The following is a 27,460-nucleotide window of genomic DNA, read 5'->3' on the forward strand; positions in this document are numbered from 1 at the left end:
TGAAGGTAAAACTTTCCGTTGAATTCAAATTTACCTTCCTTTACAAATACTGTAATTTAATCCATTCTAGTAAGGTGAATGTAGTATTAATCCAGATATCTGGTCTCTAAGGTATAAGATAAAAATGCTAACAGATCGTCAACTGGCACTTTTGTGAACTTTGGTACCACATCAAAAGTTACAAGCTTAGAATCAATTTCAGTATGTTCATCATTTAATGTATTTATCAAATCTAAGTTGTTATTCATACTGTCACCAGAAATCGCACCAACCAATAGGGTTACATTATCAACAAGGTATTTTGCTCAACTGTAACCAGTGGATCCAACAAAACTGATAATTGTCCCGGCTGGAAAATTTGTATTGTGCGTTTTTATTACCCCATACAATTAGGGTAAGGATGGTTAGGTCACAAAAAACATTTTTATCAAGTTATCATTTCCCTTTTGTAGTTCTTTACATTTTCTACAGCAATTAGTATTCAAAATGTCTATGGGATTTTTATCTGATTATCTGCATGCATTTTCGTCATTCAATTTTTCATTGTTCCTCCAAATCACTTTTATTATAAATTTCCATAGCACCAGAATTGTCAGCTTTCGTCTTGTGTACGCTTGTATCGCTTTTTAATTCAATAATGACTACCGTGAATCTTTGAGAAATTCGGAGTTAAAACTGGCATGCCTAGATAATGACACCCTCCACATCAACCTAAGTACAGTTGCCAAATCTGCCGTCCATGCAAACATGACCTGTGACAGAACTTATTTTCATGTAAGCAACAATCTATTCTCATCAACTTCCTGAAAATCCAATCGCTGAGAAAGGATGTGGCATGGTTGTCTGTATGTATGTATATATATATATATATATATATATATATATATATATATATATATATATATATATATATATATATATATATATATATATATTTATATATATATATATATATATATATATATATATATATATATATATATATATATATATATATATATATATATATATATATACATATACAATCACAATAGGAGCCACTGTTCAAAACCACATCGACGGGTTAACGAGGGAAAGCACAGAGCGTTTTCATAATTTATTGTGCCGACGTTTCACAAACCATCTCGGTTGCATTTTCAAGGCTGTAAAACTTTGAACACCACATTACTCGTAATAACTCTTAGAATATTTCGGCAAAATATATAGATTTATTATATTGACATCCTCAGTAAGAGCAAAATATAGCAGAATAGTGAAATTTGAAATTTAAAAAAAACACATCAGAATACAAAGATATAGGAAAAAACTCAAGAACGTAAAAAACTTAAAAAACTTAAAAAAACTTAAAAAATGTAAAAAAGACGTAAAATAATCTTGACATCACTGGTTACATCAATATATTTAAAGTGAGACAAAATAAAATTAGTAAAAAACAAGCGGAAAAAAAACAAAAAAAGTAAAGGTCAAAATAAAATTAATACAGCTAAAAGAAGAAACATAAAAACGCAAAAACACTACAGAGTAAAACACCCACCCAGTGGGCAGTTTCAAAGAGAAACTAAACAGAAGAACCTTCAGAGACCGAGAAACGAAAGACGAAGTGCAACGGGCCATTACGTAATGTACAACTGAATGGAGGAATCCTGCGAGCTTAACGACGGAACTAACTTTTTTATCATTATGGACTCTAAGACGTGAAGTTCGTTTTCATTTTGTACGTGTCCTATGATTTGGAAATCTTTGGGCTCTATGTGTGTTTTACAGATCTTTGAGTGATTCCGAATATTTGATTGTTCTGGACTGGACAGTCTACTCCCTGTCCTAAAACTTACTCCTCTATGAGAGTCCAAGCGTACTTTTAGTAGCCTTTTGTACATCCAACATAGGTCCCTCGACTACATCTAGGGCAAATATATTTGTATACAACGTTGGATGTAAACACTGGACTCAGCTTGTCTTTGTATATGAACAGAGAACCAATGGTGACTGGGTTCTTAGGAATAAGTTTCAAGAACTCAGGTTTTGTTTGTAATGAACGATTCAAGTTTGTTCTGCAGAACTCAGGTTTTGTTCGTAGTGAACGATTCAAGTTTATTCTGTAGAACTCAGGGTTTTGTTTGTGATGAACGATTCAAGTTTGTCCCCTAGAACTCAGGGTTTTGTTTGTGATGAACGATTCAAGTTTATTCCGCAGAACTCAGGTTTTGTTGGTGATGAACGATTCAAGTTTATTCCATAGAACTCAGGTTTTGTTCTTGATGAATGATTCAAGTTTGTTCCCTAGAACTCAGTGTTTTGTTCATAATGAATCATTCAAGTTTGTTCTGTAGAACTCAGGGTTTGTTCGTAATGAACAATTCATGTTTGTTCCGTAAAACTCAGGGTTTTGTTTGTGATGAATGATTCTAGTTTGTTCTGTAGAACTCAGGTTTTGTTTGTGATGAACGATTCAAGTTTGTTCTGCAGAACTCAGGTTTTGTTTGTGATGAACAATTCAGGATGTTCCATGGAACTCAGGGTTTGTTTGTAGTAAACGATTCAAGTTTGTTCCATAGAACTCAGGGTTTTGTTTGTGATGAACAATTCAAGTTTGTTCCGAAGAACTCAGGTTTTGTTGGTGATGAACGATTCAAGTTTATTCCATAGAACTCAGGTTTTGTTCGTAATGAATGATTTAAGTTTGTTCTGCAGAACTCAGAGTTTGTTCGTAATTAACAATTCAAGTTTGTTCCATACAACTCGGGTTTTGTTCATAGTGAACAGTTCAGGGTGTTCCGGACAACTCAAGTCTTTGTTTGTGGTGAAAGATTCAGGGTGTTTTGTAGAACTCAGGGTTTGTTGGGTAACACATAATTTAGTAAAAATGGGTAACGTAAGCTTAAGGAAAGGATTTGGTTTGATGAGAAATGCTTAGGAAAAGGAGAAAGACAGGAAAAGGAGAAAGAGTGGAAGAGGAGAAGGAAAGAGCAGAAAAGGAGAAGGAAAGAGCAGAAAGGGAGAAGGAAAGAGAAGAGGAGAAACAAAGAGCACCTAGGCAGAAAGGGTGCCGTCGCCTTCCGTTCCCCCACCCCAGCTGAGCAGGGAAACCTTGCAGAGGTCTGACAGGCCATCACGAAGGCCTATGAGATCACCCCCCGAGCACTGGCGACAACGTTGGCGAGGCCAGCCGAAGGAAGTGGGTCAAACCTGGTCCAAATGGGCGTACCACAAAATCAGGGCTCTTAAGCGATGGCTGGAATCCTTATGTGCAACCACCATGGAGGACATCCTTGAGTGCTTCCAAATGAGGACTTCCCTTATTACGGGCCCCCCTTGCCCTTGCCACCTACATTTGTAAGCAAGCCCCCAATACGCTCGTTGAGTGCTGTCGCTTGGCGGATGGCTAGGACACATACCATCTTCACATCAGCTCTCTAGGACTTTAGACCTATCCCCCTGTCACACCGGTCAGCCTCTGCCGAAGAATGGTCACCCACCAAAGAAGCCCAAGTGTGGCCATTGTAAGAAGATAGAGCACTCCACTGAAGAGTGCTGCCTGAAGGTGGAGAATCAATCAGAAACTCCCTCTAAGTCCCCAACTGGGACCACGCCCATACATGGCTCGTTTGGGTGAACAACAACAGGCCTGCTCCCTCCACCGGGACAGTGCCAAGCATAGATTATAGCAAAAATTATTGCGCCACCTGTAAGGTTTATGGGCATTCCACCCTGTGGGCAAAATGCCCTACTAAAACAGCTACACCTGCCACTGCCCTGGTGGTTATGAATCCTAAAACCTTAGGCCCTCCAGCCGAGGGTCACATATCTGTGGCACCTCCTCAAGGTAGCTACCCCACATGCCAGGTCACAGTATTCGATGACACTGGCGTGCAAATCTCCCTCATAAGGGAAGACAAGGTCCCCTATGGGGCCACCATTGACAGACATCAACTTGTCATGATTGAGAGTATCAATCTTATGAAGTTGATACTCCCCACTATTAAACTGAAGGTCACCAGACCTCATAAATCTAAATTCTGCACTCTTGCAGTAGTAACGCACCTTCCTGGAGGCTATGACCTCCTACTGGGACAGGATTTCCGGTCCCACCCTAAATTATGACAATCCAAGGGTCTTAACCCTTCAAAAACTTCAGTAAGCACAAAAGGTCCTCACAGACCTGCCTTTAACCCACTGCCAGTGCCACTTGAGTGGAGTGAGCAATACCAAGTTTTGTCCTTCTTGAATGGCGAACCAGTAACCAGTTCAATTCCAGTGCCAGGCCCTGCCCCCATGCCAGTGACAAGACACTCCCTAGATCTTCCCTCTGGGAATCCCAAACCCACCTTAAATTTACTGCCAGTGCCACTCATGTGCCCTGAGCAGTGCTGGGCTCCGTCTGTTATGGACGTTGAGACAATTCCACATTTAATACTTGTGCCTGGACCTACCTTGGTGCCAGTGCCAAAGCACGCCTCAGAGCCCCTTGCAGGAGATCCCAGTCTGGTTCACCTCTCTTCTCCCGGCTTGGCCCTGCTACCAGTGCCGGTAAGAGAGCCAACCCCAGTGCTAAAAGGGACCCCTCTGGACTCTCACGACCACAGCAGAAGCTCACCCCTAGGCGTGCTCGCAAACCCATGCCTGAGTCGGTCATCTTAACCTGTGAGCCGCTCACGTCCATGACGACCTCTTCCTCTTTTTCCCAGTCCTCAGCAGACCAAACCTTGAGTGAGGATTCTGCCATATCTCAACTGGCCGATGAACTAAAGGAACTGCGACGACTAGTGTTAGAGCTTGTAAGAAATGCCTCTGTTCCAGTTGTCACAGCTGCCGGAACAGTGGCACTCACATATCTTCCCCGGTCTTGATTCCCCCAGGGAGAGCCAAGGAAGAAAGATCAATGGCACAGAAGCTCCAGGTATCTTAAGAGAGTCAATGAACTCTCCTTGCACTAGTGCCCATTGGCGCAGTGCCTCACCTATATCTTACGAAGAACTTCGGCACCTCCATCCAGAGGAGGATGCCAGGTCTCTTCCCCTATTTATTTTCCTTATAACTTTGTAATTTGTTCTTTCCTTGTAACATTTTTTTTTCTTTGATCATTTATCATCTTATTTTATGCCCTATCAAGGCTCACCTTGATTCACACTCTACTAATGCAGAGTGCAAATTGCCAGATCCTTGAACTACAAAGTCCTTTGACTTTCCTTTCATGCCTACAAAGGAATGGTACATTCTAAACTGTATATAACAGAGTCATTAGGCCCTTACCACATGAGTGCCACACCTGGCACAATGCCATTACCATAGATATTGGCAGATGCTCCTGCCAGAGGAGTCACGCCCTCTATCTTCGCCACATCCACCGGCCCCTACCGGTGTAATTTGATGCCCTTTGTGCTAAAGAATGAACCTAGCCATTTTTCATAGGCTAAGGAATATAATCCTGGCACACTGATCATAATTTTTCCTTAACAGTCGCTTATTTTCCTTGTTAATTCACTGTACATTAATAATCCACAAGTCCTTGATTCCCCAAACCCACGCAGTTACATGCATGGTAATGTAACATGTACTTGGATTAGTGCCGTTAGGCACCCGAGACTTTAGTGCCACGTCAGGCACTGTGCCCATCGTATCCAAGTACCGTGGCACCACCTAACATAAGCCCACAAGTACCTCATTTGTGATGCCTCATAAAGACAATCTAACTGCATGACTTTGAATCTGCGAAGTTAACCTAATAATTAAGTGCATGACTAATTTTAGGAATTACTTAAGAAATAATACTCTAACCCTATTTTATATTGTTACACTGATTCATGATATAATGTCATCAAATACTTTTATTTTGAATTTGATATAATGCTGCTGTAAAGTAACAACAAGATAAATTTAATGAATTAATTTTCAGCAGCTCAATACTCTGTGATAACATACATTTTATAAGTGATGAAGTATAATTTGCAATTGATTGACTAGCAGAGTTGCTCATTTTAAGAAGTTAGTGCAATTAAAATGGGAAGTAAGGAGAGATAATAGCTTGTTCAGTCAAGCTGACTTATTTGTAGACATTCCCACTGGATCCAAGTTACGGAATGTCAACTTGGTTGGGAAGGTGCAACAAGAGAGACCTCTTCTAAGCCACCTCACCCCCTAAGCTTTGCAATAACGTACGGTATAACCTTCATAAACTTGATTTGCTTTTATTTCTATTGAAACACGTACATTAATGTTAATAACATCACTGATTAACAGAAGCAGGTTGTGGGAAAATATCGCCCCTTCCTTAAAATCTCTCATTACTCACCCCTTCGTAATCTTTTAGTCCTCTTCCTTGACCTAGTGACTGCTCGAGAACTTCCAGGTAATGCCTTTTGGAGACCAAGCCCATAGCAACTGGTCACCACATGGCCAGTGCCCTGCCACATGGTCTGAGTGGCATAGAAAATGGACTGCCAAGCAAGCAGACACTGCCATCTGGGAGGAGGAGAAAAATAATCCGCTAAGGTCTTAAAAGGCAGTGCACAAGCAAGCTTCCTCAGATATGCCAGAGAGAAATGCCTGGTAGCACAATTCATATGCCCCTATTGCTCCGCTCCCTTAGAGCCTTGACCCTTCCCCACATGGCTGTTTTGAGCCTTAGTCTTTTTAAAGTGCAAGTCCCTTAAATTCTTGCCCTCCATGCTGGAGCTGAAGATGAGAACCCCTGTCTCCGGTTAAAAGGTAATGTACCAAAAGAGAGGTTTTGAATCAGTCACGAATCTTTTATTCTTCTACTGAAATCAGTTTCATCTCCAAAGTGCGATTTTCTACAGAGACCTGACTTATTTAGTGCAGTGTTCCTCATTGGATGGGTTGACATCGTTCTCGGCTAGCAATTTGCTGGGCCTGCATTCGATTCTCCGACTGGCCAATGAAGAATTAGAAAAATTTATTTCTGGTGATAGAAATTCATTTCTTGTTATAATGTGGTTCGGATTCCACAGCAAGCTGTAGGTCCTGTTGCTAGGTAACCAATTGGTTCTTAGCTACATAAAATAAATCTAATCCTTTGGGCCAGCCCTAGGAGAGCTGTTAATCAGCTCAGTGGTCTGGCTAAACTAAGGTATACTTAACTTATTTAGTGCAGTGAGTAAATGTCCAAAATTCACATGTTTTACCAGTACTTAGAATCGAGTTGCTTTGGCACCTTCTGTGCACCCCCTCAATTCTCTTTAATTGCGCTACCTAGTTTCTTAATAAGCAACCAAATGCATTCTCGATTGCAGATGGAGTTGCTAGCTGTGGAATCAACTGTTCATCTTGTGCTTGTGCTGTGGTACTAACCACTGCACCTCTCCGCACAGTGTCTCTCAAAGTGGATTTTTCCTCAGTTCTGTTATTGTTTAATTTGTTGTAAATTTATTTGTTTGACAGGACATTGTTTTACCTGTCTGTTCGATTTCCCCATTCTTCTGACTTAATTGTTAATTGTAAATATAAGTGATTTTATGTGACCCTATGTGTTTATCTGCAACTTTCCCTGTTGAAGTAAGGCCTTCAGCTTAGATTTTCTATTTTTGTTTTGCCTGAATCAGCTCCTTCAGTCAGATTCAACAGTTTCCATGGAAGTTCCACATTGCCCCTCAGTGTAAAACCGGTTTTAAATACTTCTTTCGTACAGTATTCTATTTCATTGCAACCCACTACTTTACCATCATCCCAAAGGGTAGTTGTGGAACAGTTACATTATTTATATCTTGTATCCATACATATCTGTCTCTTGGAAAGGATTAATGTGGTTTAGTCATAGGATTCAAAAGCTTCATTCATAATTTGTGGAGACTGCAGTGTAAAACACAGCAAGTGGCTTAATTCAACTTCAACTGATCAACATGGTTGCTCTGCTCTTGAGCTCTATGCATTCTCTGATTTTGTTCAGCTAACTGATGAACCAACATATATTTGATAATAGATTACACCTCGTATTCACAGATGTTCCCACTATCATTGCTTCCAAGGTCTGTGGTTATTTAGGCACTTCCAAACACTGTGCCACTGAGATGGACATATTTGTCAATCAGTACATACCTAATGCCATCATTAAAAAATGGTCTGGCTGAAATTTAGAGCCAGTTGGGACTGCAGTATTGAAGCTTGTCAGGCACTCAATATTTCAGATGCTATACTGAAGCTTGTCAGGCACTTAATATTTAAGATGCTATATCTGATCCAAGTCTAAAGAGGAAGTTGAATGAAATGGTGATGGACATTTTAGGTATGCCCCTAGAAAGGTCACCAAGATCGGGACATATGACTGGCCACAGTTTGATGATACATGTAGACAAGCTGACCATGACAAACAGACTGAATTCAACACATGGAGACAAATTTATCCATATTAAAATAAATCATTTTTGTTGAGTCCTGCTATGCTGCAAATAGAATTTGTCATATGGCTGAGGAAAATTACAATAATTTCTTAGAGGGGAAACTCGAATAAATTACTTAGCATCATCTGTGGTGGCCCAGGCTTTGGGCCAGGCTTGTCTTCCATCCCACCATTACCAATAGATGATGGTGGATTGTTTATTGGCCCTAAGGAAAAGACTGAAATGCTTCAAGGATGTCCCTCTCCCTGATTCTTGTCACCCTGAACCTACTCTTACAAAATCTGAGTTTTGCTGTAGGATGTTAAGAAACTCTTTGATAGCTAGGGTGGAGAAAACCCTGGTCGTTTCTTCCTTTTCTTTTGATAAAGGTTTCTAGTGTGTTGTCTCTCAAGATCAGTGAAGTCTGTAGATTTTTATGCAAACACAGTATCTTTGCTGATGAGCACAAGCTTTGCGGCATATCTGCAGACTGCAGTAACTACAGGCCAATTTCTATTATCCTTGTGCTCTCCAGTGTTGCAGAAAAAGTAATTTTTAAGCCACTATATAAGTATGTGGAATCCAAAGGATTGTTAGCTGATACTCAATATGCATATAGGAAGCAGTTAGGTACTTGCAATGCTCTTTTAGATTTGACATGCTATTTGCAAGGGAACCTTGATAAGGGGTTTGAGTGCAGAGTAATTCAAATAGGTTTTAATGCTGCTTTCGGTTTAGTAAATCTTGGAGTGGGTGGATGTGTTTTACGATTAATTAAGATTTCCTTACAGGTAAGCAGCAGCAAGTTGCTATTGAAAGGATCTTTAGCAAACTGAGACCTATTGTATCTGTAGTTCCGCAGGGTAATGCTCTTGGTCCAACGTTATTTTTCAGTATGTCGATGATGCAACACTTGTGGGAGTAGTAAAGTCCCCACTTATGAGAAATGAAGGTACCTTTAGTCTCAATCATGATATGGAGCAAATTAGTGAATGCTGTAGTTGGTGGATATGAGGCTGAACTCCAGTAAAACGGAAGCACTATTGAATAAAGATCTCATAAAGATTTCACACCTCATCCTCCCCTTCAGGTGGATGGGACTCTGCTGAATAACTCTGAAGCTCTAACTTTTCTTGGTGTAGCTTTTGACTCGCATCTTACTTTTGAGAAACATCTAATGGAAGTGTCAGCAAATGCCACGTGGAAGTTAGGTATTGTACTTAAGGCCTCATATGTTTACAATCAGTGCAACCTGTTTTAGATCATTTGTCCTTCATTTACTAGAATACTGTTCTCCGGTGTGCACGTCTGCTTCTTCCAGAGATATATCTTTTATACAGGGTTGTTCAGGGTGGTAAGTTTCTGTTTGTTAACGTTTGCAATCATGACTTGGACCATCGACGGATGGTGTCTTGTTTGTCAATTTTCATAAGTTTCATTTTAACAGAGATCTTTCACATTCGTAACTGATTCCTGATCCTCTTTTCCTGTCGAGAGCAACCAGATTCGCTGAACAGCAGCACCAATATGCAGTAAATATGCCTCGCTGTTGAACTACTCAGTTCCAGAGGTCCTTCATTCCTCACACCATTCGACAATGGAACAATCTCCCTGAGGATGTTGTGCAACTGGAACCTCAAAAGTTCAAGAGAAGATGCAATGCATTACTACCTAGAAACAATGCTTATATTCTGATAATTCACTTACATTTTTATCTATCTACTTTTTAATGTTAATTTATTTTTTCTCTTCTAATAACTGACTTATTCTTTCTGTATTTCCTATTACTTTCTTACTTCTTTCAAATGAACATCATATTCTTTGGAAGCTTAAATTTCAAGTCAATGGTCCTGTGGGCTTGTTCCTTATGAATCGGGTTCATGTTCAGAGTAATAATAATGACCTATCTTTTAAAAACTGGTTGCTTTTATAGCTCTTTCCAACGTTTTTATTAGACATTACTTTAAGAACAGCATAAATAAGTTTTATGATACTAACAACAGAGAAACATGTAACAAAACTTCCTTATACTACCTACAGAATTTTAGAGATGCTCCCCATTTGCCTAAAACCTTTAATACTGTGTGGCATTTAAGAACAACAATACTCTCAGAAAAATTACTTACAATTTTATATAAGTTGCCTGACAGTGCATACGGAATTCCTTGCAAATCATTTGGCAAATAATCTACTGGTCAAACTGGAAAATTATTGAAAAAGAAAAGTACAGCATTAAAACTGTATATAATATAAAGGTGGCAACAGTGCAAATTTCGTTGGTTGTTGAAGAAACAATAATGCTATTAACTGGACAGCTTTTAGAAAGCTGGTTTATTCTAATATGTTAATAAGAAACTTTAAAAATCCAGTTTTTTAAAAGCAGCTTTGGTAGGACTACGAAAATCAGCCTAATATTCTATAAATAAGAGACATTTTTTGAAAATAAGTATCTAGAATGTATAGATTTTTAGGAGCGTAGTGAATTTGTTCCTAATAATATTAAGAAACAGCATAACTGCGAGACTCGGATGCATGCAAAACAAAGTTTGATCATGGCACACTTGTGGTGAAAAGATCACTACCAAGGAAATCAGGTATTAAGTCCCAGGCACTGCATCCGTCAAGCAGAATGAGGTTTACACATCACAGAGCAAACAAATGTGCAACAGACTCGTCCTTGAACTTACTATTAATTCACGAAGACTGGATGTGAACACTTTTACCCTTTTTATAGCAGTCGGTATAAAAGTTTGAGATATATCTTTGACAAGAAAAAATGTGTAAATTACATTGATCTATAAGAAATATAATAAAATTTTTACTTTAAATATCACAAGGTTAAGTATGGCCCACATTTTTTTTTTTATAAAACCTTATATTTTTTTCACAAATATGCAGGAAAAACCAAAGAGGACTAGGTTAAGACATAAAGTTGGGGTTCGTTTGTACAGATATTTAAGACAATGACTGAGGGGCAGGCAGGGGATAGAGGTGAGATTTATCCTTATTCACCTCGTAAGAGATTTACCAGTAGTACGACTAACATGATGAAGAGGTTGCAGCTCTAAAATGAAGAATTCCAAAATGACTTGAATGTATAGTAACTAGTTATTCCACACTTGAAGATCACTGGGGGACATTCCTTGATATTAGTGCTATTGAAGCCTAAACTGGACCGTACCCCAGTTCCCACCTGGAATGGCAACATTGGATTTGTATGGTTCACCACACACTTTACCTGCACTGTTCCCCACACAGATTGGACATAACATGGAAAGCGGTGGTCTCCTTCCAAAGATTAATAATAATCTTAGAATAACTGTCATCTCAACAAGTGTGGAAAACTTGAGACCTGCCCCTCATCCAGTGAGAGAAAAGTCAAAGGAAAATAGATCAGGGAATCAAACAAAGGTGTTTTGGGAATTAACCACCCTGTGAATGTATGGTGTCTTGTTAGATGTTGGTATGATAATCACTGAACAGCCAAATGTACAGGTGTAGGTGTAAAAGTGAGACGCAAAAGGAAATAAGATGATAATTATAAAAGTGGAGATGGAAATATACTATAGGGAAAGTGAAAAAAATATTGGGCGAGACACTGATTTGCCTGAGCACTCAACCTCTGTCATAAATGAGATTAGGGCTCCTCCTCCTTCATGCTTATATATCTTTTTTCATTTGTTTGTATGTTCGTTCGTACGTTCATCCCATCATATACAATGTATCTATGCTTGATTGTTTCTGTGCATCTTGTTCTTGAGTTTGGTGTGTGTGTGTGTGTGTGTGTATATATATATATATATATATATATATATATATATATATATATATATATATATATATATATATATATATATGTATATATATATATATATATATATATATATATATATATATATATATATATATATATATATATATATATACATATACATACATACAGTTTTTTACGGTTTTACTATGGGGGTGACTGAGTGTGAAGTTAAAGTAATAATATTAGCCTTATAAGAGAACCCCTCGCAAGCCTATAAACTGATAACATGCAAGATAAAGCAATAAGTGCTAGGTCGCCAAGTAAAAGTGGATTTTTTAACATTAGCTTATTATTTACGAGCACAACATGGAAGAAATGACCAAGGAAAATGAGACACTTTCACTAAATTAATTACCTGAAAGTCACAGAAGAGCAATGACTGAGTGAAATGGATAACGTGTTACAATTACAATGCAAGTAAGCCCTTAAACCAATTTGGCAAGATTTCTATCAGGCCCGACAGGACGGAATCTTCAGGCAATCAGGAACACAGCAACTCGGCCAGTCTGGTAATGGCACTGATAACACTCCTGGAATGAGACACTCCCAGGTAAGCCTAACACTAGTTATACTCTATCACTGAATAAATGCAAAGATGGGAGGGAGATCCTGTACTCTACTCACTTGCTAGCAAGGAGTAAGAATCACGTTATGCACTATCAAGGAATTACACGTTGGGATAGCAGATTTCACTGATTAAGAGAAAGAGACGAAGTTACTTGAAGGATGAAATGCAAGACAGAGGTAATGAAAACAAGTCAAAGAAAAAGACACTGGCCAACCAATTTTCCCTTCCGGTCATGTACCTTTGTTGCTTCCTGGGTTTGCTTGCACACACAACCTTATGCTAATGTGACCAAGTACTCAGTGACGCTCGGGAATTGGCACTATTACTCCAGTGTGAGAAAATGAGAGACCAACGTCCCTTGCTCGGGTAAGCACGGGCAGAGATCACCTGTGATGACTGTATCCTCGACTGGTCTCGGTTGAACTGACTGAAGATGGCGGTGACCCCTGCGTTTTGAGGTTTCGGTTGTTGCTGGAGGCATCGCTTCATGCTAAGAGCTCGACCTGCCTGGAAGAGGAGAAAGAAGGGTGCACCAGTGGGGGTCAAAGGAACTCAGTTGGAGACAAGGTGAATCTTAAGCTTAAGACAGGGAAACAGCTACCTAACCCTGCATGTGTTTTCTCTTAGGACACATCAAAACCCAACCCTTGGAAGGGGACAGTGAACATTCCCTAAAAATCTCCTGTCACTCCAGTACTGGTGGCTATACCTATCCCCCCTACTGTCTGATATTTTCCCATAAGGTCTTCATAGTTAGCGATCTAGCTGCGATAATCGTAAATAAATATATATATATATATATATATATATATATATATATATATATATATATATATATATATATATATATATATATATATATATATATATATATATATATATATATAAGGGAACTGGAAAACACAGCTATCACAAAGAAACTAACTTTGTATTTCTGGCATATTTATTGTGTATTCTATTAGCCTTTCCCATATACTTAGTAACTGTTTATTTAAGTATATTGCATAAATCAATTTTACATTGTTATTTTCATGGTATAAAGTATATCTTCTCATGATGAATGTGCTCAATGAAGATTAGCCTCGGAAGGTGTGCGTCTGACTCACCATTTATCGGCGGCTTCTATTTGTACCCCGAGTCGAGCAGCTTTATTAACTGGACGGTATCCAGCAAGGTATGGTAAGTAATCAGTTCCAGTAATCTTCAACACTGGACTATATTTTTTTTCCTAATTTACAATAGTGTATGTTGCTTTTCAAAAGACAGTAGCGTGAATATAATGAGTAAAATTTCCCTATGTGTAAGCAGTTTAGTATAAGATATACAGCATTTTTTACAATTAATTTATAATGGGAGGTAATGCTTTCTGTAGATCTTGCTGTGTATATTTCCAGTTGGTTCATTAAAATTATTATCATTCCCATCTGTCAGGAAGAAATAACTTACAGCATCCTTTTAGGTTTGGTTGGGGAGGATGGCACACCAGGTCTTATTCTCCATGTGTCCAGCCGAGCTTCACTCCCTCTGACGGAGATCACATTAGGAAGGGCATTAGAAGCTGCAAACTATACAACAGCAGCTGTTGGTCCGTTCATGCGGTGCATGCATTTAGTTATTTTGCAGTATTACTGCTCCCAACTTTGTACTAAGCAGTCAGTATTTGGGACAAAATTGAAGAAATGTTTATTGTTTCTATTGGGATACAAATGCTCTGCCTTTATATATCGAGTCCTCCTTCTGCACATATTCTGCTGGCAATGTACCGACTGAGAAAACAAAACAATACAGGTAGGCCTTTCCATGATTCCCGCCTCTCGTCGACCTACTCTTGCCATTGCTTTTCTGGTTGCACTTGCATGCGAATGTGTGATACAGTTGGTGTACTGGCGACCTTTTTGTACATTTAGTCCATGGCCTGAGTAACCTGACCGTGCAACCCCACCTGAAATTGACACAAGTGCATGTAAGTTGTAGCGTTTGACCTATATTTTCATTTTCTTCATGTTACCACTGAAAATATAGGGACTCAACACCATTTGCAGGGTGTTGAAGATGGATGTAGCTCCCCAATTCGCCACTGCCACTTTCGGGGTAGGGGGAACACAAATTGACATAACTCTGGACTGAACGGTCACAGGAAAGTGAATGACCTATCAAAATGTTTGCCTTGGGCCATTCTAGAGGGCGGTATGGTTTGATATGCAAATTATCTATAATAGGGTCAACAGAGGTCCAAAGGTCACAAATTTTAGGGAATACATAAAACCTGACATTCCAGTGTGTATGTAGCCACTGTAGCATTGTACCAGGATATTATTCAGCTAGCAACCTACAATATGATATGCATCAGAGACATCCCTTTGCACATTTAATCCACTAATATTTAATTATTTTCCAAACTAAGGACTTTGTAACAGATGTAAAAAAGTTGTTTAAAAATGGAAGAAAAATTGGCAGTTCTGTAATGGTAACATTTTAAATGATTATAAGCAACATATGCCACAACAAATCAATAGCTGTCATGAAGTTGATGTTTTATTAGTCATTTTTAGCAATCATTTATATGATTCATTTCATAATATGCAAATTAGATCCACACAAAGGTCAAATACCTTGTACTGGGAAGGACACCAAATTTATCTCATTCCAAAGAATAGGAAAGACAATGCTGTACTGCAGACTGAAATTAAAAGCGACGACATAAGTACCCTCTAGCATACACTTCCAGTTGTTGTACGAAACACCAATGGTCAACCAGTGTGCACATTTTCAACCAAGTGCTTAATCAGTGTCATTGTCGTCACTGTCGCTGAGGTAACTCACTTGTCACTTTCGCTATCTTCCGACACACACATCATCCTCCTCATCTATGACCTTCTCGAGCATGCCTGTCAAACTTCAGGACAATGACGTTCCCTAAAATTGCTGGGGTTCCAGTCTTCTATTTTTCATCATCCATCCATAATCCTTAGTTGGATGGGGGATTTCAGGCTTTGGAGAGTGTGCTCTCTTCCATGTTCCAACTTTATAACTGACTCTCCTGATATGTTTTCTGTTGCTTACAGATATGCAGCAGTGGTTGGCCATGACATGTCACTGGCTTTCAAAAGGACATCTTTGATTATCTGGTGTAACTGAAGGGCTATATCATCAATTTGATCTAAGCTAGGCCTATGCAATAAATATCTTATGGTCATTAACCTCACATACTTTTGAAAACAAAGTTCAAAACTTTTTTGCAGTCTTTTGCCTCTTGTTTAGCTTCTTCATCAGTACTCTGCCATGTTGATCTATCACAGTATTTCATAAGGCAATGTTTATGGTATTGTGCCTCAGAAGCGTATAGATTGTATCCTTGAATACACCTGGTGGGTTCCTCATCGCCTCTCTGCTCTGCTATAATAAGGATTGTGTCCCCACCACCATGGAAAAAACATGACAGACTCTCACTGTTCTAAGATTCGTTGACTAAGACTTTCTTTTGCCCATAGCCTTTACAGAAGATGCAGTTGTATCCAAATAATGTCCTTTACAGAAGATGCAGTTGTATCCAAATAATGTCTTGTCCAATAAACTGCGACGACCATGTTGCCTACACTGACTTCCATCAGTAGGGTTACTGACAGTTTTGAAATGGTCTAAATTACTTGTGAATCTCTGGTAGCATTCACGATGGCAACCATTATTTTTCTCTATCTGATCCGGAATTTGCTCACAAACGACATCCTGCAGATGTGCTGACCCAGGAGGTTGAGAGTGTCGCTTATCCCTGACCTCACAGATAATGTTGAATCGTTCCTCGGGATTTTGAAGGTCAGCAAAATGGATAAAGTCTGCTGTTTTTGCTCCACTGTAGTGAATGATGCACAGTCACTGTCGGGCGCTGGCCTTTCAAGGTCAGCCTTTCTTTTTGGCATTCTGCTGATGTCTGTTTGTAGAGATGGCCTGGAAGAAGCAAGTAGGGAAGCTCTCAGCTACTCTCCATTGTAACAAGAGCTATAAGGAGGTAGGCCTAGGAATATTTCCGTAGGACATGTATTAAGAAATTGAATTGAATTGAACTGTTTTGTAAATGTGCCCTAGAGCATTCTAAAGCCAAGCAACAAATTGCTTACAACATAAAAACTGCTCCATTTTCAAACCATTTACACATGTGCATAGGGCAGGTCTAGTTTCACTTTCATAAGCAGAGTGAGTTCATTCAATGGCATGACAAACAGTTGCTGACCTATTGTGCGTAACATTTATACATTGTTTTATGAAGTTCTCTGCCAACTATTATTGGCAATTTGATGAAGTTGTTTGCCAACTGTTACTGGCAAAATGTAAGAGAAAGATGTTATTTTCAAAGTTATTTATCTTGATGCATTGCTGTTTCTGAGAGGCAAAAGGTGTCACCACCCACTTTGTTTTTCCCAGTATTGATAGATGGAGCTTCAGTGCTGAAACAGAATGACTTGAAGAAGAAAATAATCAGATATCCATATTCACAAAACTTTGCATCCTCATGTTGGCCTTCAGACTGTCAGATTGGTGAGTTTACTGAGTGAGCAATGTTGCAACATAACCTTTTTTACACTTGTTAAACTTTGTATGGATCTAACTTGCATATTATGAAGTGAATCATATAAATGGTTCACTGTTACTGCTACAGAACTGCCATTTTCCTTGCATTTTTAAAACATGACCTTTTTTCATTTGTCACATAATCCTTAGTTTGGAAAATAATTGAACAATAGTGGGTTAAATGTGCAAAGGGAAATCTCTGATACATATTTAGGCTGCTAGCTCAATAATATCCTAGTTCAATGCTACAGTGTTCCCCCTATCCAAAAAGTGGCAATGGTGTTGAGTACCTATATTTTCAGTAGTAACATGAAGAAACGAAAATATATATATAATACTACAACTTACATGTACTTTTGTCGGTTTTAGGGGGGTGCATGGTGAGCCTTCTCAGCCCACGGAATAATTTATAGTGACATTGTGTAGTGTACCATGTGATTAATATATATAGTGCTGTAGCAGTGAATTTTGAGTGCCTTGTGATAGTTCATGGTGAGAAATTTAATGTCGTAATTGTAACCCATGCTTGCTGTTTGTTCTGAGTCATCACTGGGGCCATTCCTGAGCCTCATCACAGTACAGGTTATGATAAATCTTGCATAGATTTGTCTCTGTTTGCAGTATATCAGCATTTGGTTTGCATTTCCTGCATAGTAAATGAATTTTGTGAGATCCATGAGCTCTGAATATATAGGCTATCAGTTGCCACAATGGAACTTGTATGAGAAGAGGAGGGGTAAGCAGAAATTAGAGGTTTCTTCCGGGAGGAAGGAACTTGATTATACTCTTTCCTTTTTTCTTTTTGTATTTGTGTTATATATCAAAACCCACCAGTCAGTGAGCTACTTGCAAGGAAATTCGGAGTAAAATTTTCATTTTCATGAATACATACTTTTGTTTTTGTTGAGAACATAGCAGCTTATAAATATGTTCATCAGCAACTGTGTTGTTCTCCGATTTATTTATTATAATATTTGCCTTTTAGGTCTGTAAGACCTAGTCACTTGAAAGTTCCTGTGATGGTATGACCTACCATGGATAAGGTGGTCCCTCTGTCAGATACTTTTTCCTGCAGAGGAAGATTTAACCTGAAGAAATAATCTGTATTTTTTTCCTCTAATGAGTGTGACTTAGACTAAAGTTCTGGGCATGATTAGTCTGAGGCCAGAGCGAGTATTGACAGCAAAGGAAGGGTCAGGTAGTGCTCTCCCCTTTCATCATCATCTGTTCCACTGTCTGCCTCCACCTTGACCTTGTTCTCTTTCCCTGCGCTGCCATCGAGGGGAAGGAGAAGTCTAACCCCATGTTTTAGAGTCTAGATATGCTTCTTTCAGAGTACCCTCCCCACTTGAGGAAGGACGGGGAAGCACTGTTACTGAAGGTGACCGGCTTTTCCCGGGTAGGGTCAGCACTTAGTGTTATCCAATTAGACTTAGATCTGCCCTTATCTCTTCTCTCAGTAAGTTTTTGAGCTCATGTCAAGTTGAGTTTTGGCTTGCAAGCCTAATGCTGGAGTTGTTTCCTTCTCACTTCTACTCTTTGGAGTTGCACAGAGATGAGGTGCATGACCTGTTAGTGCAGCTCGTTTGCTACCCATTTACTCAGGCCACAGATTGGTTTAAGTGGTTGCAACAACCTACTTGTGTTCTCTTTGTCCTTCCATGATGACAGAAAAACACCTCAACTCTTTGCACTGCAACTCCAGAGGACTGCAGGGAGGGGGTTAACACACGATATGCTAATAGTGCAAGTGACCCAAGTGAGGCTCTAGACAGGTTCGCTACCTGACCCAGGCTCGTAACCGAGTTGGGCTCAGGACTGTGAGCTTAGAGCGTGACTCGTGTGTACCATGAAGGGAGCACTTCTTTTTGCACCGCAGCTCTTTGGAGTCATGCAAAAAGAGGTAACCCTTTCACACTGCTTGTTCATTCTTGGGTGCTTCGTTTATGGATCTAGTTTTCTGGTGGCAATGATGTTTGCTTTTGCCCTCTCTCTTTATCTAGGGTCAGATAATTGTGGTGGACAGTCAGACAAGGAACTTCTTCTCACAACTCCCCAGGGTCACATGGAGAGGGTTAGTGGACAATTTGCTAATGGTGTAAGTTATACATGCAGAGCTCTATTCAGGCTCACTGCCTGAGCCAGACTCAGTACCTTAGCCAGGCTTGCTAAGGGACCACATTTGCTACCAAGCCAGGCTCAAGACCACTAAACAGCCTCACTGCCTAACCCAAGTTCGTGATAGAGCAAGTCTACAGAGTGGGCATGTGACTCTTGCATACTGTGAGCCAAGCTCATGATTGCTAATGAGGCTTGCAACCCATGCTTATTACTAGTGAGGCTTGTGACTTGTTCATATCTCTAGCTGGGTTGGTGTGATCCGTTTGTTTAGTAGTGCTCCCAGTCTGTGGTTCACGTTATTCCTTCTCAGCTCTCTCTAGGGGTAAACCTGCATCATTCCATGCTTGGACATTCGCCCTGTTCAGAGTGTGTGCAATCCAAGCTAACCCTATTCAGGGAGAGCTCTTTGAACTCTGCTGCCTCTTGTAAGTGCAACCGGCTGCAAGGGGGTGGCAGTGTTTAAGTTGGAGGGGAGTTCTTGATTATCTATCAGTTTTAAAAATTTAATCATTATTATTTTGTTATTTTCATTAAGTGGGTTCCTGAAGTAGGCACTGTATAGGCATTATACATTTAAGAAATGTAGACGAAGTATGCTGTTGATTTTACTGGGTGTTTGTAAAGCCAGCCCTCTCATTACATTTGGAATGGCGCAATGGTTGCTGTTGTGATGTCATAAGTCCTATGGAAGACGGGAGTTAGGAAAATGGTGATGGGAGGGGGTGTGATGAGATAGTGGTGGTGGTGGAAGGTTGTGAGCGCTCCTGTTTGCAGTTTGTTGGTCGGTTTGTAAGTCTTTCTTTTGTTTGTTGTGGTCGTGAACTGGCTTGGGCGAGAAGTGCAATAGGAACAGGTGTGTAAATTGAGTAATTGTTGCATATTGGTCGGGCTGGGTGTTTATTCAAGTGGTAGCAGAGCGTGGTTAGTCAGAAATGAACGGATCTGACAGTAAGCATTTGGGGATAGAATGGAAGTTGAGAAGCGAATGTCGTAGATTTAGTGGGATACAGGGTGAGTATAAAGGATGGAGAGGACAAGTCAAAAATTGGCTTGGGGTGTGTGGAGAAGTGAAATATCTGGGGATAGAGATAAGAATGAGTTTAAAAAGAAAAGTTTTAAAGTGACAGAAGGGATAGACAGAGAAGAATTTGAGGATAAAGAGGGTTCAAAGATAATCTTATCCAAAGTAGATGGAGTATATCTAAAAGATACTCTAATGGAAAACTACAGTAAAATGAAAAATTATTCTAAAATAGAAAGAGAATCTTGTGAAAAGATGAGATTTTATAATTAGGTATGAGAAGGCAGAATCAGTGTATTAGCAGCTTGTGGTCAAGGAAAGTTGGAACATAGAAAGGTCTCACAGATAATGGAAAGAATACTTGAGGGATTATGGAATAAAGAGGAAGGGGAATGGTGGAGGTCAGAAGGCTATAAGAATTCGGTAGAGAGAGGGAAAACCAAAGATATTGGGGAAAATGGAATTGAAGGTAGAGGTGGAAGAAATCCTATAAACAGAGAAAGGAAAGTAATATTGTGTGCAATATGCAAATCAGAATGGCACTGGGCTACGGATTGTCCTCCAAATTTTCAAAATAAGATGAAACTAGAAACCGGACAAAAATAAGAAAAAGTTTGTAAAGGAGAAGTTAGTAAAACTGGGGTTGAATCAGAAAGAGTTAAAGAGAATGTATGACACTAAGAAAGAGTCTAATAAAGTATTAAATTTCAGTGAATCATCATACAAGTCGAAAGGAGTAATGGAAATACCAGTGATATTGAAAAACAAAAAGTTTTACTTGAAGACATAAATTTTGCAGGGTGATGTACTGTGGTTAATAGGTAAGAAAACCATGAGTAAAATGGGTATGACTACAAATTTAAAAGATAATTGTGTTAAAATAGAAGTATTAGAGGAAATGAAGGTGAAGTTAAGAAAAGATAAACAGGGCCACCTAAGAATATCAATCTTGAGGAAGAAGGTAGAAGAATTGTTACTGGAGGGATGGAAGGGAAAGAGTCTAAGGGAAATTAAAGGGGCAAATATGAAATTACACCTACAATTTGGTCACGGAAGTGGAGATGATGTATGGAAGCTAACGGAAGGAGCACAGTGGAGTGATGGTTTGAGAGAAAAAGAAAAGGAAGAAAAAAGTTACTAACAGACTTGATTGCAAGTTGTGAGGTATGTAAAAGATATAAAAGAAATAATGCTAAACCAGTAGTGGGATTTTCTTGGAGTAAAATATTTAATGAAGTTGTAGCAATGGATGCAGGAGAGACAGAAGAAAGTTCTTGGTAATGGTAGATGTGGCAATGAGGGATTGTCAGGATTTTTGGATAGAAGACAAGAAACCAGAAACTCTTATAAAGACACTTCAGCTAGTAATTGGAGAAACCCTTCTTTGCCAAATTTAATGGGAGAAGAGAGTTCAAGCCCTGCCAGCAGAGAGAAAGGTATGGAAGGAAGTATAGTAAGGGATACACTGAATGCAATGCATAAGGCCAGAGAAGTGTTTATCAAAAATGAGTCTTGTAATAAAATAAGAATTGCTTTAAACAAAAATGTGTGAGAACATAAATTTGAAGAAGCAGAAGTGGGAGATGAGGTATTCTATAAGAGAGAAAATGAAAATGAATGGAGAGGACCTGCTCAGGTAGTGGGGGTATCAGGTAAAACAGTAGTGGTCAAACATGTGGATTCTCTAAGAGAAGTAGCTCGAATACATATTACTAGGATTCAAAGCCTGTCATCAGAAAAAGAAAAGATAACTAAAATAGATAAAACATCATCAGAAAAAGAAAAGATACCTAAAATAAATAAAACATATACTGTGAAGGATGAATCCTGTGCATCAAAGGAAGGGAATATAGACAGGCGGGAAGAAAAAGAGATGGTAGTGGGCTGGAGAAGGAATGCAGGTAGAGAGGAGGCTATAGAGAGAGATTTGGCAGAGGAAACACTGGAAGATGAAGGGGAAAGTGAGGTAACAGAAGAGATATCTAAATTCAAAAAGGGAAACAGAGTTAGAGCTATAAACAAAAATACAGGACAAGTAGAAGAATGGACTATATTAAGTCTCGCAGGGAAAAGATCAAGCAAATTTTGGACAGATTCGTACAATGTACAAGACTCACAGTCAGGTGACAAAGGATGGATTACCTTAACAGATTACAGCCATGTAGAAAAAATTGAAGCTGATGAACTGTATAGGCATTATACATTTACAAAATGTAGACAGAGTTCACTGTTAATTTTATTGGGTGTTTGTAAAGCCAGTCCTCTCATTATGCTTGGAATGGCACAAAGGTTGCTGTTGTGATGTCATAAGACATACAGAAGATGGGAGTTAGGAAAATGGTGGGGGGTGGGGTGTGATGAGTAAGTGCTGGTGGCGGAAGGTTGTGAACACTCTAGTTTGTGGTTTGTTGGTTGGTTTGTAAGTCTTTCTTTTGTTTGTTGTGGTTGTGAGCTGGCTTGGGTGAGAAGTGCAATGGAAGCAGGTGTGTAAGATGAGTAACTGGTTGCATATTAGTCGGGCTGGGTGTTTATTCAGTTCTGACATGTCTCCTCCACAGCACATAGACCTCCCACTGCTGACGGTCGATGTTCAGCAGATGACAGTCACAATGAACACTGCCCATTCAGGGTTGGATTCTATCAGAGCGGGAGACTACACTTTCTCAACACCCTGCAAAATGTTTACCTAACATACCATCCACCATGATTTGGGGAAGTTTCTTCAGCTAGTACACCATTAGACAGTCTTTCAATTCAGAGCCCTTTGCTTTGGTCTAGAGATGACCCTGCAGGTCTTCAAAAGTGGGGCTGCGACTGGTCTCAGCCTGGGCCCACTCCCAGGGGATAAATCAGCGGAGGTATCTGGATGATTAATGATTCACACCCTGTTGAAATGAAAGTTACTGAAAAACCAGCAAAGGTGGCTGTCTTTGCCTGAGTTGGGGATAACAGCTGATTGGCAGTAGTTGGACTTAGCCCCAAATCAGAAGATCAAGTATCTAGGGATGATCCTAGATACGGTGATAGTGAAGGGCTGCCTGGCTCTGGCAAGGATAGACAACCTAAGACAGGCTGCACAGGAATCCCTCGCAAGGCATGGAATCCTACTCGTGGTCAAGTTAGTACTGTGATCTTGTTCTTATACTCTGGATAAAAGTAAATCCTGATAATGACATCCGAATTTTTTCATATTTTTTCATTTAGATCATAGGCCTAGTAGCATATCCAAAAGTGTGAAGAATTTGAGAAGTTAAGAGGGCATTGTGTCAATTACAATCACATATGTATCTGGTAAAAGCAGCCAGTAGATTCTATGTAGACTACTAGCCTGGCAAGGTTAGCAATTTTAGGCCACCTAACATCCCCAAAAAACTTGTCTTGAAGAGGAGTCACTTACCGTCTCTGCAGTGGTAGTGGAAGGGGAACTAGTCACTCTCAGAGAAATATATCAGATAGACAGTGCCTCTTAGCAAAGAGATTAGGGAAGATCTGAGGTGGTGGTTTTGGCAGGGAGTCTCCTCAAGCGCCACACCCCTGGGACAGCTGGTGTTCTCAGATGTACCCTGCAAAGGATGGGGCATACATCTGAATGGAGAGATAATTTTCAAGGACATGAGGGAAGGAGCTGAAAAAGGCGCTCATAAATGTGTTGAAAACAACAGTAGTGTGTTTGGCATCCATAGCTTCCAGTAGACACTGAGGGAGTACTAGGCAGTGACAATGAATGATTTCACCAACATAGAGGGTTACATCAACAAGCAAGAGGTCACAGTCTCTCCTGACCTGTGCCATATGGCAGGCAGATGCATGATTGGGTAGAGTCAAACAATGTAGATCTGAAAGCCAGATATAACCTGGAGGAAAGAATCATTGTGGCAGATCAGCTAAGTAAATGGGGCCCAATAGTGGGATGGAATGGTCCCTAAATAAGGAAGTTTCTGGAAAACTGCTCACAAGGTGGGAATGTCCAATGGTCAGCCTGTTTGCCACAAGAATAAGCACAAAACTACTTATCTTCTGCTTCCCAGCCCAAGGCCTAAGGGCAGCAATGCAGGGCGTACTCCAGCATCCATGGGACAATGTGGACATCTAGTTCTCCCCTCTGTTCAATCTGGTATATCGAGTGATAAACAGTGTTTTCATGACACTGGGTTTTCAAGTAACACCTGTAGCTCCCCCCTGGCCACACACAGAGTGGTACACAGACATACTGTGTTGGCATTGCTAGTGAAGGTTCCGAGGCAACTACTACCATGGTCAGCCCTCCTCACACAGCAACAAGTCCAAAGATACCATTAGGGGATGCACTCTCTCCACCTTCATGAGTAGAAGCTATTCAGCAACTCCTATGAAGAGAGGTGTATGTAGGAAAAAAACAGTGAAGGAGATGAAGGGCAGCCTCTGTCCATCCTGCTCAATTTATATCAGGGAAAATGGGCAATTATTTATAGCTGGTGTCGTCAAAGGAGCCACCCTCACTCGAGACGTAGCTGCAGCAAGCAGCAGATGTCCTGGTCCACCAGAGACAGAAGAAGGGTCTGTCAGACTCAACGATTAAGGACAGTTGTGTGACCCCTCCCAAGTCCTCAGGTCAAGGGACATTAACCTCTCATAGTTATAGGAGATACCTATGCTGATAAGAAGCTTTGAACATTCATTCCCACCAAGGTAAGGGAAACCGTTTGAGTGGGATGTGACAAAGTTGCTGGAGGGCCAGCAGGAGTCCCCTTATGAGCCATTTCAGAAAGCATCAGCCAGAGACCTGAACATCAGCCAAGAGAGTAGGAGAAATATATGGCCTGTCATACTAAGACTCCCACTCAGAATGGTGGAGATCACTCATGTTTTTCCTTCATACCAGAGTTCATAGCCAAAATATAGAGCCAATCAGTCGCAGGAATGTAGTCCAAGAGCATTCTCTGCCCCCTTCCTCTGGGACTCTGTGGAGTGAGAGGAGGAAGAGATGACATTGTGCCTAGTCTGTGCTGTCAAACTGCACATTAAGTGGATGGATGCCCAGACACCAAAATGCCAAGGCTCTGAAGCCGCCCTAGTAAGGTCACAGTTCACAACATCAGGAGCATAGGTCCCATGGTCTTTTTCCATAAAACCATTCAGCCTTGCAAGTAATGATGAAAGCAGTAGTCTAAGAAAGGTAGACAACCTTCCCCACATTCTACCTTATAGTCCAGCAGATATTGGCATGAATTGTGCCTTTTATGATAAAAGCATGAAAGTTGGCAGAAATGTTTAGCAGGTCAATACAAATAAATTTAGCTATAGGGCCATCTCAGATTTTGCCTGTAACAAATATGGCGGCCATTTTCGTTCCGCCATTACTGAAATATCATATTTGGCTTGTAAAATGAAAACTATGCAAGCTAGGATAACAAATCAGGTGTCTTTTCCTAGGTTTTCAGGGTCAAGGAATATGATAAATGTATTATATTTCATCAGATATGACTAGATAGAGAAAATAGGCACCATATTTGTTCTGCATTTAACGAAAAATCGTTTTGTTGTCTATAAATCTTACAACACATGAGCTAAGATTACAAATATGATGTCAAAACTATATCTTCAGGTTTAAGAATATAATTAATGCATTATATTTTATCAAATAGGACCCTTTTTATATCTGACTACCATATGTGCTTCACCCTATTACTGAAATGTCAATGTACAGCTTATTGCTATTCTATATCTGACAATGTGGACTGCTGCCTGAGGTGGAGTCAAATGCATTCACTTTCACTTTTACATTCTGCTGTTGTATTATAAAGTTGTATTATAAAGCACTTCTGCACATGTTTATCCTACTGTGTCCTAATTAATGCTTTCTCACTCTGCTTACAGGCCAAGTTAAACATAGAAGATAGACTTAGTACATAGCCATAGCTGTGGTGTTGGGCTTTATAGTTGTACAGTTGGGCTTTATTACTAACAGATCAGGATGGAAAAACTCCATAGGATGGTGAGTCAAGAAGAGCTTGAGGAAACACAGCTAACTGAGAAAACAGACTGGAACTTGTGCTTTATATGCCAAGAGAACACCCATGAGAGACTACACTGCCCAGCAGATATTAAGCGAAGTACAGCTGGTACTGGGTACAAGACTATAGCTGAAAATCTTTATGCTTTTGAACAGTGTGGAGCGTTGCCCAGGTCATTAAAATTAGACAGGATTGATGAGGGAGGTGGCATTGAAATGACACTTGTAAATCAGAGAGCAAAATTTCATGATGGATGTAGATTGAAATACAACAAGACTAAACTGGACAGAGCACAAAAACGAAAATTCTCTACAGAAAAAGAAGTGACAAGCCAAAAACATACACGTAAGAGTACAGAAACTCAACAATCCTTAACTTCATGTTTTTTTTGTGGGCTGTCATCAGAGAGGTTCTTCATGAAGTCTCTACTTTTGAACTGGATACCAAGGTCCGAAAATGTGCACTGGCTTTACAAGATACAGTTTTGCTTGCCAAACTTAGTGCAGGTGACTTAATTGCCCAGGAAGCAAAATACCATGCAAGATGCTTGGCTGCACTTTACAACAAAGCTAGAAATATTGGAGAGACAAAGGATGAAGACAATGAAAGCATTAACCATGGCATTGCCTTTGCTAGTCTGATATCATATATCATATGCAGCCGTACCAACCAGTAAACAGCTCATTAGTACTTACCATCAAGATGTCCTCTGTTCTCCAGCCAGATCAAAGGATGGTTTGGCCCCTTGTTGTCAGGAAGAGGCAGATACAAGGATTATTCTTCATCTTGAAGATGCTGTACATCATGGTGCCCAATCTGCAACGGTGTGTACAGTAGACACTGATGTTGTGGTTCTTGCTGTAGCTGGTGCAGCTAGACTGGATATACCAATTGTGGTAATCTATGGTACAGGAAAAAATGTGCATCACATCATGGCTCATGAGACAGCAAGAGCAATGGGACCAGCCGCAAGAGCTTTGCCTATGTTCCATGCATTCACAGGCTGTGATACAGTGTCATTCTTTGCTGGAAGGGGCAAGAAGA

The 27,460-nt window shown here is 39.9% G+C and overlaps 1 protein-coding gene across 1 annotated transcript in view; it reads left to right on the forward strand.

Moving 5' to 3' along the window:
• The window catches only part of LOC136839614 (arylsulfatase D-like), an 86,514-nt gene that overhangs the window by 3,638 nt on the left and 55,416 nt on the right, over positions 1-27,460 (forward strand). Inside the window, exons 2-3 of the mRNA XM_067105901.1 lie at positions 13,791-13,894; positions 14,175-14,300. Coding sequence (XP_066962002.1) covers positions 13,791-13,894; positions 14,175-14,300 — 230 coding nt within the window. The remainder of the gene's footprint in view (positions 1-13,790; positions 13,895-14,174; positions 14,301-27,460) is intronic.

This window comes from Macrobrachium rosenbergii, chromosome 1, assembly GCF_040412425.1.
Source record: "Macrobrachium rosenbergii isolate ZJJX-2024 chromosome 1, ASM4041242v1, whole genome shotgun sequence".
NCBI lineage: Eukaryota > Metazoa > Arthropoda > Malacostraca > Decapoda > Palaemonidae > Macrobrachium > Macrobrachium rosenbergii.